The sequence below is a fragment of the Aphelocoma coerulescens genome, assembly GCF_041296385.1.
Source record: "Aphelocoma coerulescens isolate FSJ_1873_10779 chromosome Z unlocalized genomic scaffold, UR_Acoe_1.0 ChrZ, whole genome shotgun sequence".
NCBI classification, from domain to species: Eukaryota; Metazoa; Chordata; class Aves; order Passeriformes; family Corvidae; genus Aphelocoma; species Aphelocoma coerulescens.
Genome location: NW_027184085.1, coordinates 54,639,262 through 54,655,899, shown reverse-complemented (window position 1 = coordinate 54,655,899; position 16,638 = coordinate 54,639,262). Strand labels below are relative to the sequence as shown.

The 16,638-nt window shown below is 42.0% G+C and overlaps 1 protein-coding gene across 1 annotated transcript; it reads left to right on the top strand.

Annotated features, from left to right (window-relative positions):
• Positions 1–3,747: 3,747 nt before the first annotated feature.
• On the top strand, positions 3,748–15,863 carry INIP (INTS3 and NABP interacting protein). Its single transcript, XM_069002160.1, has 6 exons — positions 3,748–3,878; positions 4,227–4,334; positions 4,899–4,986; positions 11,578–11,680; positions 14,199–14,289; positions 15,185–15,863. The coding sequence occupies exons 3-6, from the start codon at positions 4,962–4,964 to the stop codon at positions 15,278–15,280; spliced, it is 315 nt and encodes a 104-aa protein (XP_068858261.1). The 5' UTR covers positions 3,748–3,878; positions 4,227–4,334; positions 4,899–4,961; the 3' UTR covers positions 15,281–15,863.
• Positions 15,864–16,638: the final 775 nt, after the last annotated feature.

Sequence of the window (16,638 nt, the reverse complement as noted above, 5' to 3'; positions counted from 1 at the left end):
AAAAATATCCTGATAAGTAAGCCCCTTAGAAGCTAACAAGCTGGTATACTATTTAAGTGCCTCGAGACTGCTAATAAATCGGAGTTTAGTTTTCAACCATATTGGCTGCTGTCTGTTCTTCTCCCCCCGCCGGGGATCCGAGCTCCCCGTACCGCCGCGGCTTCCGACCTCTGGCTTCTTACATCTGGCGCCCGAACTCGGACACCGAACACCGAACACGGCACACCGAACTCGGAACACCGAACTTCGCGGAGTACGGGACTTTGGACTGGGACTGGTATTTTATTCCCGTTGCCCTGGCGGGAGCCTAATGCGGTGCCGGGGCAGCGCCGGCGGGCGTGGAGGGGTGGCCAACCTCTAGCCTGGGCCACCTTAACATCGGTGGTTCGCCGCTTGGCTGCTAAAGGCTTGCCTGGACGCTGCAGTACCCTGATACTTGGGGCGCGCGGAGACGCGGGTGGTATCAGAGTAGTCCGCGGGTTTTTCGGTTTTTAGTTCGCGGTTTGCGGTTCGCGGTTTGTCCGCGGTTTTGTTTTCCGCGCTGAGGCGCGGGTTCGCGCTGAGTCGCGGGTTTGTGGACGCGGTCATGGAAACTCAGGCAGCCTTTAATGTGTTTTTACGCTTTTTAGAAAAGCAGGGAATTAAGGAGATAAACCTTTATAAGGAACTAGTTAATCCAAGATCGTTTAAAATGAAAGCTACAGAAACAAGAGCTCCCAAATCCACCTGGAGAGCAGTAATTAGTACTTTCTCAGAAGTAAAAACAGGAAAGACAGTTGCCGCGGTTGCCATAGAGACTGTAGAGAGCGGCAGCACGAGCTTTAGTAGCTCCGGGAAAGTAACAGACGCGGGACTTACAGAGCAGCGGCCAGAGACCGCGGCGGAGTTCGGGGTAGCGCGGTCCTTCGGGCTGGCCGCGAGAAAAATCATTAAAACCACGGCAGCGCGCGTCAGCTCATTGCGAGAATTACTAAACCCGACAGAGCCGGATGTTAACTCTCCGACGGCCAGAAGAGTAATGGCCGCGAGAGCGGAAGCACAGACACCAGACCCAGGGGGCGGGGCGCGGGCGGGCCAAAGAGACACCGGCAGCCCCGGTGCCCGGCCGAAAGCAGCAGCCCGGCCAAAAGCGGCAGAGGGTGACCCCCCCGCGCCGGACTGCGGGACAGCCGGCAACAGCGCGGCTTTTACAGTTTCGTCGCCTGCAATGCCAAAGCCGGCCGGGGCGACCCGAAAACAGCCCCAAATGAAAGAGAAGTACCAACAAGTAATGCAAAAACTCATCAAAAAGCTTGCTAACTTATCTATACTAAGCATTTTTCAGTTTGTCTTTACAGCAGATGTCCTGTGTTCAAAAGCATTACATCAGTATCTTACAGTTGTTAACCCCTTCACAGTTCCTGCTCTGGGAACGAACGTAGACTGCAACACTGCAGAATGTCCTGCAACAACAGGGACAAGTCATCGCTACATCACTGACCAGAGAGGTGCCCAGCAAAGTGGTGCCATGCTACAGGACCCCGAAACAAGAAAGCACAGTCAGCATCAGCTCCTGAGGGACGTGATGCCACTACCATAACAGCTGGGACTGTGAGACCTGTCCTGAGGACCCTTGAGAGAGGCTGAGACGTGGCTGAGTGAAGGAGCTGAGGACTTGCCAGATCCACCACTCTCCATAGCAGGAGAAATAATGAGACTCTGGGGCGATAATAACAGCTGCCCTAGGTGGTTGCTAGTGACTGGTGCTGGGTGTCGGGGAACTCTTTCCAAAAACAAAACTAAGAGAAATAATTGCATAAATTTTTGGGTATATTGCAAAAAGTTTTTGAGTATAACACCAAACTCAAAAGTAATGTCTTGAAATAAGAGTACATTTAAGTTCTGTTAAGTTTACATGATGTTAAAGTTAATTTCTGTTAAAGTTAAGTTCTTTAATTTTAAGTTCTGTTAAGTTTAAAGTTCTGTAGAATTTAAGTGATAAGGTTAAGTTGCATAACGTTTAGGTAGTGTTAAGGTTAATTCGTGTTAAGTCTAAGCAAAGTTAAGTTTAAGTAAAGTTAATTTTAAGTTCTGCTAAGTTAAGTTGTGTAGAGTTTAAGTGATGTCAAAGCTACATAGCCATTAAGTTTAATATAGCCTTGCAAGTGCTTAATAAGTTAAGTGTGTGTTATTAATGTTAGACATGTAATAATATAAAGTTAAGTAGCTATTGATCTTCTGCTATTAGCCACAGCCAAGGCTGTGAAAGGTTTAGAGGTTTATACTGTTTAAGTCTTTTAAATCATTTTTTCCCATTCCACTAATAGATAAGTAAGTTACATCAATTAACTATATGATTATAGAAAAAGACGGTCTCAACTTAAAGGGATAGTTAAAGTTGTTAAGTTTGAAATTATAACTAGTTTTATTTGTATAATATTTGATTACTGTAGAACTGGCAGTGTATTCACCTTGCCTCCCGATGCTTGCAATAGACAATATATAAAGTCTACAACTGTGATCCCTCCAGCTTTGCTTGCACAAAAGAAAAACGGGGAATTTGTTGGAGAATGGATTTATTGGGATCAATAAAGGAGCTGTGCAAGCTATTGAGCTGGAGGGTTTTTGGGCCTGTGTGTATGAGACACTTTCTGTGGGAAAGTCTCTGTGAAAAGCAAAACAGTTCCAGCCTGAGAAATTTCAGGGAGTAACGTACTTGCAGGTGTGATATCTAGGAGTATAAGGGAGGCAAGGACAAGATTCCTTTGAACATAACAAGATTGTGGAAGACTGCCAATGTAGCCTGATTGTGTAGAAATAGAAAAATATCCTGATAAGTAAGCCCCTTAGAAGCTAACAAGCTGGTATACTATTTAAGTGCCTCGAGACTGCTAATAAATCGGAGTTTAGTTTTCAACCATATTGGCTGCTGTCTGTTCTTCTCCCCCCGCCGGGGATCCGAGCTCCCCGTACCGCCGCGGCTTCCGACCTCTGGCTTCTTACAGAAAAGAGAGAAAAGAGAGAGAGAAAAGAGAGAGAGAAAAGGAAGAGAAGAGAAGAGAAGAGAAGAGAAGAGAAGAGAAGAGAAGAGAAGAGAAGAGAAGAGAAGAGAAGAGAAGAGAAGAGAAGAGAAGAGAAGAGAAGAGAAGAGAAGAGAAGAGAAGAGAAGAGAAGAGAAGAGAAGAGAAGAGAAGAGAAGAGAAGAGAAGAGAAGAGAAGGAAAAAAGGGACAGGCCAAGAGGACACAACCTCAAGCTGCTCCAGGAGACGTTCTTCCCTGAAAGAGCAATTCGACGTTGGAACGGGCTGCCCAGGGAGGTGGCGGAGTCACCGTCCCTGGATGTGTTAAGCAATGACTGGACGTGGCACTCAGTGCTATGGTCTGGTTGAGAGGGTGGTGTTGGGTCACAGGTTGCACTCGATGACCTCGGAGGTCTTTTCCAACCTGATTCTGTGACCCCTTCCCTTCCACTTGTGAGTTTTTTTACTGTTTAACCGCGGTGCTGCCTGGGGTACCCACAGTGTGGTCCCAGCGTGAAACCCACGCGCTTCCTCCCGCGCCCGGGCGGATGCCCACGGCAGGAGCAGACACAGGCAGACACAGCCTTACCGCTGAACGCAACACTCCGCACGGCCGGCCTGCCTGCGCCTCCACACGCACAAGCCCGACCCTTCCGGGCGCGGGCAGCGCGAGGGGGCCGCGGGAAGTAGGAAGGGAGGGCACGGGAAGTGCGAGGGAGGGCACGGGAAGAGGGAGGGAAGGGCGCGGACAGAGCGAGGGGAGGTGCGGGCGCTGTCGCACTGTGCGCGCGTCACGAGCAGGAGGCGGAGGCAGCGCGGCCGCGCTGCGGGAAGGGCGAGCGGGGCAGAAGGAGCTGCAGCCCCCAGCCCGCGGGCAGGTGGGTGGCGGGCGGGACTGCAGGGACCCGGGCCGGAGCGGAGCAGTGCCGCCAGGCCGGGGAGACCCGGGAAGTCCATCCATCCATTGTGGGCGGGAGGGAAAAGGCGAGCGGGAGAGCCCATTCCCGAGCCGTGTGGGGGGAGGCGGGCAGCGGCGGGAGTGGGTCAGGCCATCCATGGCTCTTGGAGAAACCCGTGGCGACCGCTGTCACTGTGTTTAACTAATACTGTCATTGAGTTATTCATTCATTGCAGCCTGGCTGCTCAGGGACCCACAAGTCCAGGGCGTAACAGTGGCTCGGTCTCCTGTGGAAGTCTGACTGACTTCTGATTCACGTTTCCTGCAGGATTCAGCGTTCCCGTCCCTCGGCTCCGCCTGGCTGAGCCAGAGCTCTTCGCCACTGCACTTTACAGCCTGGCACCTTGATGGAAACAGAAGTTGATGGTGGCCCGAGGTGACGTATGGCCGAGGAGCAGGCCTCCTTTTTTGTTTTGCCACAGCTGCAGCCAACTTTGGCTGGCCTTGTATGTGGGATTTAAATTGCCTCTCCTCGAACAATGAGTTTTTCTTGAGTTAGAGCCTAAACTGAGGTGTTCCAAGGCTTCAGCTTTTAAGGACTACAAAGATTTGATGTTATTCTTAAGTGTAGTCTGACATACCTTGTCAGAAAGAAGTTCAGGTGGGAAAATGAGTGTATGACTCTATAAAGTTATTTTTACTAGAACAGAAATTACAAGAAATTATTACCACCACCACTACTACTACTACTACTACTACTACTACTACTACTAGAAATCACTAGAATCTGAAAACAAGGATTGATCACAACCCTTGATATTTCAAGCCAAAAGTTTCAGTCAGAACAATATAAACTGTATAAGAAATTTTAAGCAACACGCGTGCTGTGTTTGTCTTGTGCTTTCTAACATTTGCCATATTTATGAAGTCTCTAACAGATTGAAATCCAAGCTCTTCTTTTAAAGGAGTATGTTTATCTTGTATTGTGCCTGTTTTGCAGATATTTGTGGGGGTTGAAAGGCTTGAACTCCAGCTGAATAAAACAAGGGCTGAAAATTGAAGGATGGCAGCAAATCCTTCAGGACAAGGTAGGTTTTGTTCTATGTATTCAAGGGAAAAGACTGCAAAATGTCAGTGAAGTTACCAATAACTGTAAGTTTATTTTTATGGAAATATGAAGAAAGGGAAGAGAGGTGGGACTGAAAGCAGCAGAATGACAGCAATTCTTCTGGGACAAGGTACACACTTATAATGGCTGAAGAAGACCACTGATGGCTGGGGAGCTCTGAATGACTGAGCATAATGTCATGCTCAGGGTTAGGAAGTATCTACCATGCATGTGGTACAGTGATGGTTTCCTGAAGCTTCTTTCAGACACTTACAACACTTGGCACTGAACATGACTTGCAGCTCTTGCATTCAGCATCAGAGAGAGCGGCCAGAAGTCAAATACATTCCATGTTGTGATGGGAACAGCAACACCCAAGCAGTAATATCTGTCACAGGCAGCAAGTGGCCAGGCCTAGAAGGAAAAGCCAATTAAAACCATAATGCTAGCTGCGATGAAATGTTCCATTGTACCAAGATGCATCTCAGTTGCATCCTTAAAATAATAGAAGTGTTAGTAATGGTCTATCTGTCCAGGCAATGCAGGTGCTTTAGAGGGGGCTGAGGGTCTGGGAGTGTCACCCGGTAAATTTGAAGGAGGGTCTTAAATCGCCCTCTAGAGGTGTTTTCTGGAAATCGTAGGGAATCTCTGAGGCTTTTCTTTTGTCAAAGAGCTAAGGAAAAAGCTTCTCTGGTACGACTCTTCCCTTACTTGGTTATGAGAAATGAATTCTGGGTTCAGTTTCTTAGCAGCTGGAGACTTTTTGCAGATCTATGTTTGTGTTTGTGTCCTTACCTCAAGTCCTGCAAAGCTGGGTGTTGCTGGATGATACTTCAGGGGATGTTATATGACTCGTGTGGGTCCAAAACACAGATTTGACTTGCTACTTGATGAAAAGGAAGTAGTTTCTAGAATGAGATTTTGCGAGGTGTTGAGAGAGGAGTACTGCAGATTGCAGAGCTGTCTGTGTGCAAATTTTAACTCTGAGAAAGTATTTGGTACATAGATCTTGCTTTATTCTGTGAATACCAAATCAGCATCATTGCAAGGAATAGAATGTTGTCATGTTGGTTTTTAGTGGCAGAATACCTTTGCTTCCTCCCAATTCCAGACCATATAATGGAGCCTTCAAATCTTTTATATTTGAGATATCCCTTACAGACTCACTAAAGGAACTGTGTAATTATCATATGAAAATTGTTTGCATTAAGCAGACAAGAAACACTATCAAGTTTAATTACCAAATAAGCCTATAAAGAGAACCACTAGGAAAATTAGAAAGGAACAGGTAAATACAAACAACAGTTCAGGGCTTCTATCTTGGCTAGATGCAGTCTAGTAGTGAAAATGATTGAGAAAAACCCTGCATTTTTAGCTTGCCTCATGGCATATGTATTAGTACTGTTCAAGCAATCCAAGGAATAGAAGTTTACTGAAATGCATACCAGAATGGTTCTGAATGGTAGCACTTAGTCAGGCAGAGCTGTAAGGATGAATTAAACATTAGCCTTCTACACCAGTAGACTGTAATGGGATTTTTTTGTACCAAATTACTCCTTTTCCTTTGATTGGTACCAGGTATTTCTTAGGAGTTAATTTGAGTTTTCCGTTGATATAGCAGTTAAAATTTTGTGGACCAAACTTTTATTCACAGGCCTCTTAGAAAAGCACTCTTGGTGGTGAGCTGCATATGAGTGCAGAAAAACCTAGCAGAATTGAATGAAAATCCTTATTTCAGTTTGTTAGTACCACACAGTACTGATTGCATGACACTGACTGTGGCATTTAAAAGCAATGGAAAATCTTCTAGCATGCTGTGCATTGTCCACCAGATGAGCTCATAGACCAGATTGGTACACTTTAAGGGGTGGAAATCAGTTTCTGAATTACAGCAAATACTTCCAGGTGCTCAGAAATACACTGCTTCTACTGCAACACTTCACAGTACTTGGGCAGCATGCATTCATCAGGCTGCTCTTGTGTAATGCCTTTGCTTGTGTGCAGCAAGGCCAGAGCATACCTTGTGTGTAACTGAATTACCATGCTGTGTGTGAGTCCTCCTAGAGGAGGCCCTCTGAAATGAGAAATGTAACTGCTCAGGACAGAATTTTCCTTTAGGTCCAAGGTGGAAAAAATACAGATCCTGCTTCAGACAGGGCTGAACATTTCAGAAAAGAAGAGTTCTGGTATGTTGGAAGAACAAGCTCTTGAAATGTGAACAGAATTCCAAGTTTCAGGCTGTAGCAATTCTAAAGAGTCTGTTTATATCCTGGCAGTTGTTTATGCTTTTGGACTAAAGGTATGTGAGTGCATTCACATAGAACAGTCTAAGCAGCTAGATTTGGCTCTCTGTTCACTGAGTCTGAAAAGAAAGATGGTGCTGCTCTGCAGTGAATTTTATCATCATGTACACACTTTGCTCTTCCCCATCTGAGTCTGATCTGTGTGTAAACATAGTACTTAAGAAATTTGCAGCCATAAAGCTGTCAATTACTTACATTCAGCTATGTATATGTGGCTGTCTTCTGGAGGCACAGACAAAATACTCACGTATTTTTAAGTAATTCAACTTAATTTACTGGATAACCAGTTTGCCTTTTGTTTCATTGTCACACAAAGTATATGCAAGCCTATCCAGATGTAAATTGTTACTGAGAGTATTGGTGTGCAGCAGACTATTAGATGATGTTTTGAGATGCCAGTCATCATAAGCAGAAGAGGACATGAGAATAGAATTACTCCATTTTTTTCACAAGTGGTGCATGTTTAATAAGGTCTTTAGATTCTTCTTTTTAAGAGGGTGCTGCCTCACTTCATGAATGCTGCCATTTATAGCAACATACACTTCAGTAAAGAAATTGCTTTAAATCTTTCTGAATTGAACAGGCAGGACAATATGCAGTGCCTTTCAATGTTCAGAGCTTGGAGCTGACATACAGCTTTGAAAGCATTTTCCAAGTAAATGTGTATCTTGAACACAGAGTAGTGGAGGGCTCTTTTGTGCTGTTACACATCTATGGACAAATGATAAATAGTGCATCTTAAAAAAAACTTAAATGTGCTGTGAATTTGAAGCAACCAACAGATCAAGGAGAAGATAATGAAAAGCAAAAACTTAAAAGATGATAAAGGTAATGCTGTTTCTTGCCATGCAGAGTTAGTTAGAAGAACTAACTGACATAGATAATGGTGAGATAGGGTGGTAGATAAGGTGTTAAGATTAGGTTAAAGAAAGAAGCTTGCTGTGAGCTCTGAAAGCTGCCAGTATCCTTCAGCAAGCCTTCAGCTTTCTCTGGCTTTCTGCCTTTCATGTGCAGAAAGTAGGTGCAAGTAGTCTTTCCAGTCCTGCACAGATACAATGCTTGATACCAGAAATGGAGGTGTCAGAAAGGTTTAAATTTTAAATGTCCTGAATCTGCTACATTAGAGAGTAATCTGAGGATCTAGTTTGACATCTGACATGCCATTAATCTATTTAGCTGCCTGGAACAGGTCATTTTGTGTCAGGACTCATGTCAGCAAAGCAGAGAATATTAATAAACTGCAATATTCAAACAGTTGGAACTCAAAATATTAATGCAACTCAGCCCAGTCAAGGGAAGTCTAAATTTAAAACTTTATTGGGAAGTTCCCATGTTTTAAAATCTGCACTTGCTTTCACAGATGAGAATCTGGTCTGTACTAAGGATGGCTTTTGATTTTTGCATGTCCACATTTTTAGTACTAGAAAGCAGAACAGACAGATCTACAGATGAAAAATTACTCTTATTTATAATTGAAGTGAGAAACTTCTGTAGGAGTTTCAAGCTGGTCTTTATGAAAGCACTTCGGGTTCCTGGACAGGGAAGAATGTAAATGGAAGTCTTGCTTATATATTGCCAGATATGGCTAATTACTTTCTCAGGATGCCAGAATTTCTCTGTAAAATGGATTTCTCATGTTCTACCCCCTCCATTTGTTAACCTTTAAATTAACAGGCTTTGCTTTCCACGTTGAAGAAGTTTACCTGCAGGAACTTCATGTTGCTCAGCTGAGGAGTACTAACATGTACATGTTGAATGTGCTCGTCCACTTTCTTAAATAGGCTTTTTTCTCCTTACCAGTAACAAATTTTCTTAAACAAGTGTCTTTTTCAGCACAGCAGGTTGCTGATGATCACTGTCTGAACTCTAGTGCAAAGTACTACTTTAGGAAACAACTGACAATCGAACAAAAAACACACCACAAAGCTCTTAGTAGAGATATAAGAAAAGAAAAAACACTTGGGTTTCTTCTGAATACCGCTAGAGTTTCTGCCAAAAGATACTGTAACAAGACTCAAAATAGAAGACAATCTTCTACAGGTTCTCATCACAGTTTAAAAACAGCATTTTAAATGTTTCAAGCTTTTCTGAATCATACCATCTGCTTCATGATAAATTTAAGCATATTTAATCTTTATTTTTTAGATCACAACAACTTATATTAAAAAGTGGTCTCCTTTTTCTTTCCTTAATCACCGTATCTTCTGAATTCCAAGCATGCATTTAGATTTATGCAGTTCAGGATAAGCAAGCAGTAGCAGAAGGGTGCTGAGTAATATGTCAAGTATAAAGATTTTTGGATTAAAATTGTGTAGAATGAGCATACAGACATGGTTGTTTTAGGTCAGACCTTCTTAGAGGTGCTTCTGTCATCCTATTCCCACATTGCTTCCAGAATTTACAAGAGTGTAAAGTATGGGCTAGTTGCAGCTCAGAAATATTAAATCCTAGCTTGTTGGCAAGATTTGTCAGCCTTTGTATGTCAGCTGTGTTTTAATGTTTCAGATTCATTGCACGTGTAAGATCTTCAAAAAAAGATAGTGTACAATGCCCAAAGAGCAGAGAAACATCAAAGACCTGAAACAATACTCTTACAAAATAGAGTTTAAGTGGAGCTAATGCCACATGGGAGAGACAGATTAGTGGACCAAAAAATACCAGTTAATTAAATGTAATTGCAAGTCTTATTAACAAACGTCAAAATTATTGTGGGTGATCTTACATAAAACCACAGCACAATATAATCAAAAGACTGTGTTCCTTTCAAGAACTCTTGAGACACTGAGGATAATGGGTGTGTATGTTAGGCATGGTAGAAGGAAAAGGTAAGGGTTTGATAGCAAGGCAGTATAGATACAAATTGTTATTTAGAGTTGAAGGTTTCTCTCTGGTAATTGTTTCCTTCATTGAGCCACACAGATGACAGGAATTCTGGATTATGTAATTGAGCATCAACACAAGGTCTGTCAAAGAGGATGACCTTTAAGTGCAGCTGCTGAAAATAAATCATTTTACCTTGACATGATAATACTCTCCTTAAGAGATACTGTTTCTGGCCTTCCTAACAGCTTGTGTGCTACCATGTTTTAGTGCTGTCACTGAGACAGTTCTCAGGGCAAGGGCACATCACGCAGCAATTTCCAGTGGGAATCTTTGAATTTTTGTATGGAGAAAATAAAGAACTTGACTTTTACATGTCTTGTTTTTTATGATGGTGTCATAGCTTGTTATTTATAGAACAGCAGCAAATCAGAGATTCAAAAAGTGTGTATTTCTGACATGAGGAGTGTCCTTGGTGGCTCAGAGGTGTGTAAGAGTCAGGTCTGGAGCTGTTGTCATCAGCTGTGCTGTTAGCACATCCTTGGCAACAGCAGGGACTTGTGCATCTGGTTTGTTAGAGGGCTGCAGGGAGATCCTTTATTATATGAGTCTGGTGTAGGTACAGCAGTTTTGCCATGTTTGCATTTAGAAGGCAACTTTGAAAAATACATAGGTTGCAGCTATTTCGGGCATTTTTTTAATTCTTTCAAGTCACTCTGCTTCCTGACCCCTTCCCTAGTATCCAAGGTCTCTTTGGGAGAATGATGAAAGCAAATGGAGGCCACAGTCTTAAATTGTGTACAGACAGCTTAATAGTTTAATTTTGCTTCTGTATTCCAGCATTTGACCATACTTAGAGTAAGGGTAGTGTGTATAGGTAAGGACATCAGTATATTTAAACTTTTCTGCACCGATTGAATGAAAGATGTTTGTATAAGCACATGTGCAAGCTTTGTGGTTAGCTCATTCTTACCTGTTACATATATAATGTTTGTGTTATAGTTTGAGATCACTGACATGAGAAGTTAGGCCCCATGAGTGTATTGCTCCATTGTTATTGTTGAGTTGAACATTCAATGACTACATTTTAAATCTAGAACCTGGTAAGTTTACGTTTTTTGGAAGGCAGTCACTTGATTGTGTACCTTGATTGTGGCTCCAGAGCCAGCTTGGGAAGGCATAGGATCTAACTAACTAGAGTTAAAAGCCTCTATTTTAAAATGTGTTAATATGCATGATAGCTTATGGAAGCTATTGCATGCTGTAAAATAAGAAAAGGAAAAATTAAGCCTATTTATTAATAGCCTTTTCAAATAAGTACAAAGCTTTGAAGATTAGTGTATTCATCTTAGAGTAATTTTGTACAGGGACTTCTAATTCCACAGGGTTAGAGTTGGGCCACAGAAGTCAAGTAAATATCTCTAATATTTTTCTGTCATTCTCACCAGGTTTCCAGAATAAAAATAGGGTTGCAATCCTGGCAGAACTAGACAAGGAGAAGAGAAAGTTACTTATGCAAAACCAGTCTTCCACAAATCACCCTGGAGCCAGGTATTTCATGTTCTTAGACCTGTTTGGACATCACTGATTACATCAAGGGAAGAAAGCAAACAGCTAGCAAGCTGTACACTTATATAAATATTTAACAGAAGTGTTTTCTGACCATCCTTAATAACAAGGCAGAGGGACATTGCTCTTTAGGAACATATTAGTATTTAAAATTGTTTACATAGCATGAATTTTGGCTCACATAATTTCCATTTGAGAGTGAGATAAGCAGATATGCTTACTCAAGTGTGTTAAAGTCTACCATGAAGAAGAATCAGGAAGCAGACACTGGGAAAACATTTAATTACTAAGCTGGAACACACTGGGGAATGGAAGTAGCAGACCATTAGGTTCAGGATTCTGTGCTTAGACAAGAACAATTACAGCAGGAGTGAGTTTTTCTTGAAACTCCCTATGTGCAAGACAAAGCCAGTTTATGTTACAGCAGATAATCCTGTAAAAGATTATGTGTTGTAAGGATGATTCCACACCATAAGGTGTAATAATCTAATCTGAGTGGAAGGGCTGTTACTTGAATCACTCCCATACAAGACAAAAAGATCAGATTTTTGTCATAAATCAGTAACTAGAAAATCATACCATAATTTATGTGGAGGAACTGAGATCCTTAAACTTGTGGTTAGCGTGAAGTGAATGCAGTGCCATATTATAGACACAGTGTAACCCACAACAGCTGTACCAGAGTCAAATACTCTGCCTACAGAGGGCTGCCCATGTCTTTTTTTCAGAGATTCCACGGCACTTTTAATTCCGTCCTAATGTGAAAAAACATGCAGAATACTTGAAATTGCCTGATGTTGACCTCTGAGATAAGAAGTTATTAGTAATAACTGTATGTGGTTGTTTTTTGAGCAAAATTGTTGGAAAGAAAATAAGACTATCATACTGTTATGTACCACTCCTGGCAACAGTGTTTCCATACTTCATTAGAAGTCTGACAGAGTTTCAGGGTGTGCTTGTTTACTCTCTTTTTTCTTTAAGGAAATACAACAGTGTATTGTAGTGAGCAGAATTAGAATTTACTAATATTGAAGGTGGGCATGGGTGGAACCTACAAAGCAGCAGTCAAACTCTGTGCTTTGGCATGGTGGGCTGATGTGTGATTTTTGAGCAGCTTACAGTTTTTTCATGTTGTGCCAAAGGCCTTGGACCACAGAGTTGTCAGAATTGAGACAATAAAAATTGTGCAAACTTGACCAAAAGAGCTTGATGTACCTGAAGCACAACAATGGTATGGACAGTGTAAGAGTGAATGATTTGATTAATTGATTTCTGGCCTTGGCATGCGAAAATCCTGTATCCAAGAACAGAAGACCTCTTCTGAAAAATGTCAGCTTATGGTGAAGCCTTAAGCTTATCTACAGAAATCATATTGAAAAGTTAGAGGGTATAGATTAAATGAAAATCAAATACCTTCAAAATAACCAAAAATATAGTGTTTTAAATAAACTGAGTAATACTCTTCTCCAGCAGTGAAGCTTATCTTAATGCTTGCCATAAGCAAAAATTTTTTTGAATCGTTTTGGTTTTGTTATGCATTTAGGCATATATTTGGCTGAAGATCTTTTCATGAGCATGGCTGCTTCTCAAAAACTGATTTACTAAATCAGCTGTTGACATTGAAGCTGTTGGTAAAATTCAGTTGATGAGTTTGCTTGGAATCCTCATCATTTGTACTTTTGTCTCTGTGATTGGTAAGAGCAGGGTTTTCAGCAGCAGTCTCCAGTGACAGTTTCAGAGGTAGTTGTGAATTGTCTTGCAACACAATTCTGATGGCAACCCTCACCTGATTTCCATGTTACTTATGTAGTTGGGTGTATATATATACTTATATAGAGTTGGGTATGCTTTTTATGTCTTGTTTTTGGGTTAAGAAGGCAGGCAAGTCTTAAGATATGAAAGACAAGAAAAAACAGTAATAAATTTTAATTTGAAACCTTATGCTGCACTCAATTAGATAAGCTAAATCAGTTTTAGGTACTCCAAGCTCTTATCAAGAGATCATTATTTCAGTTAACATCAATAGGAAGCTCCTTTAGCATAGGTAATGAACTGCTGTCCTCCCACCAAAGAACTATTCTTGTACTGAAGTCTGCAGAGCTCTTGTTAGTGCTTCCATTTATCACAGTTGTTTAGAGCAGTCACTGGTGACTGAGTAGTGGTGAAAGCACAAAGCTGGTTTAGAAATTCCTTGCATTGTGCAACACTGCACCCCAGTGGTTTCACTGACTTCAGTGGGACTCAGCCCTTGAGCAAAATTCGCAATGGGCTTCAGGTTTAGTTTGGCAGGAGTTGTTTATATGGCTCAAATGGTACAGCTGTGGTCATTCTATCTACTCTCTTATGTTAACAAATAGTAATTCCAAACAGTAACTGACAATTGTCAAGCCATGAGTGAAATAAATGATGAGCTGAGGAACTCATAGTATCCATGGCTAGAATTGCAAGGACACGTGTTTTGTCTGTGGTCTGTGTCATACCATCTTACTCTTTCTTCCAGCATTGCGCTTGCAAGATCACCTCTGAATAAGGATTTTCGTGATCATGCTGAGCAGCAGCACATTGCAGCACAGCAGAAGGCTGCACTGCAGGTGAGCTGATACAGTCAGAGTTTAGCTTGGCTCTGTTTCAGATGTGCATCCCTTCAGAGAGCAGCCCTGCCCCTAGAGATACTGAAAAGCCCCTTTTAGAGATTAGCTGTCTCACATGTCTGCATTTGTCATAAGTGAAGTCTCATTCATTATGGCAAAACATGTCCTTGGGTATGGAGAGCTTCACCCACCCCCACAGCCCTCTCTTTGTGTTTCTGTTGAACTCCCTCCAGTTTGTACCTCAAACTGAACTCAGATAGCTCTCCTTGGCCTGCCTGCTGGTGCAGCCCACAGTGCCAGTTAGCCTTGATCACTCCAAGGGCACACTGCAGGCTCAGGCTAAATTTGAGATCCAGCAGGGCTTTTCCCCAGTGGTGGAGGGAGAGAATGTGCAAACATCTAACTTGCTGAAGTCCAGCCTTTGAACTGGGAAGGGGTATGTAGGATTTCACAAAGGTGTTCCAGAACCATACAGCAGCTGCCTCCCTCAGGTGAACAAGCATATCTACACCACTTGAACAGAATCCTGGTGTCCCATGTTCAGGAGTATGTCTGGTAGCACTCCATGTGGCAGCTGTCATAAACCAAGACTTGCAAGCTGGATGTGGAAGGGAGTGGAAACATGGGGTTTAGCCAAAGAGGAGCAATCAGGAGTTGATTTGCCCCACCTCCATGGGGTTGGCTGAAAAGATCAGCAGAGAAAATGTCCAAGTTAATTGTGTTGATGGGCCCTATTCTGATGTGGCTGATCTAAAATGCTGGGTTTGAATTTGACTATCAAAATTAAGGAGCAGACTGGAAGAAATAAATAATTAGTGCTGCAGAAGCCACGAAGTCTTAAATCATGTCAGTGCTGAAGGGAATTACTCTTTAACAAATGCTTTTCTCTTTCCAGCACGCACATGCACATTCCTCAGGATACTTCATAACTCAAGACTCTGCATTTGGAAATCTTATTCTTCCTGTCTTACCTCGACTTGAGGCAGAATGAGGAGCGTTGTTTGTCTCAGAACTCCAAGATGTGATCTTTGTCCATAGCAGGAGCTGTCTGACCTTTTAATTTCTTTATGTATCTTAAAACCTACTTTTTTCTGGGTTTTTGCAAATGCCATTCAGGAGTGTGAACTCTAGTTATGGGGAAGTAGTGTTGTTAAAAAATTTTTATCCTGTATTTCTGTTTCTCTGTCAGGTTGAAGTCAAATGCAAGACTTTTCTTGGGGTTTGAAGTGCACAGGGTATTCTCTTTCCCTGTTTCAGTGCTTCCTTTAAATAAATGTCCAAACCAGAGTCACCAAGAGATGCACAAACTGTCAGTATTTGTGGTTTTTTTTATTATGTACAGGTATGATTTTTGTAATGAATAACAAAAATTACTTCTGTCCATCAAAACAGACACGAATTTATCAAATGCATCAGCCAGTCTTCCTCCCCCACCCCCTCCTATGCAGGAACATTTCTAGTGTACTGTTTGCCATTGTAGCATCATCTGGTCTCAAGTCCTTGGTTATAGTATGCCTGCCTCTTACCTTGTTTTGTGAAATATGAAAAAGAATTAAAGTGGGGAAAAAAGCAAACGTTTCAAACAGTCTTTTTACAGACAAAATAAAACGTCATAAGTTCTCTGGACATTTCAGATGGAAAGTGTTGTCTGCAAAAACAATTCCATTTAAAAGGTCAAATTTTTCTAGTCATGCCTTTTTCAAGACTCAGTGAGTTTTATTTTTGTTCACTTTTTTCCTTAGTGTTTTTATCTGTGGTAAACAATTCCAGCTTCCTGCTGAAAGAAAATCTGTTGATCTTAAGGTAAATGATCTTGGAACTGTTGTTGTGCTACCAGGATAGAGTAACTTAGAGTGAAAAATAGTCCTTACACAGACTTTCTTCCATCTCCACAGCTTTGCTTACACAATAATGCTACTGCATTGATTGCTTTGCCTATGGAAGCAAGCTCTAGAAAATGGAAAAGAACAGGAAAACTTATGTGAAAACCATAAATCAGAAAGCATCTGTTAAACTGGTGCCCATTTGAAGCAGCTCTGTCCTTGGCAGAAATTTAGCTGTCCCATGAAGTTTCCAGGGTTGTAGTTGGCATTTCCTTAGAGACATCTAGGGCATTGTGTTTCCATTTGCAGGAGATCACGTGAACCCAGTAAGCACTACTGAATTATCTGTTCATATTTCACTGTTAATGTTTGCATTAATCATGAATACAGAACAAGTACCAAGAGATGGGTGCAGGTATAAGGAAAATGCCACTGCTTTCATATACCTCAGCTGACTATAGGCCTGGAGCAGGCCAGACAGAAACTGGAGCATACTGAAACATTTTCAGGAAGGAGAATCTTCTGC

Coding starts and splice junctions, on each gene's coding strand:
- INIP (XM_069002160.1), top strand. CDS start 4,962: ATGGCAGCAAATCCTTCAGGACAAG. Junction 4,987..11,577: donor AGCAAATCCTTCAGGACAAG/GTAGGTTTTGTT, acceptor CATTCTCACCAG/GTTTCCAGAATAAAAATAGG. Junction 14,290..15,184: donor AGCAGAAGGCTGCACTGCAG/GTGAGCTGATAC, acceptor TTCTCTTTCCAG/CACGCACATGCACATTCCTC.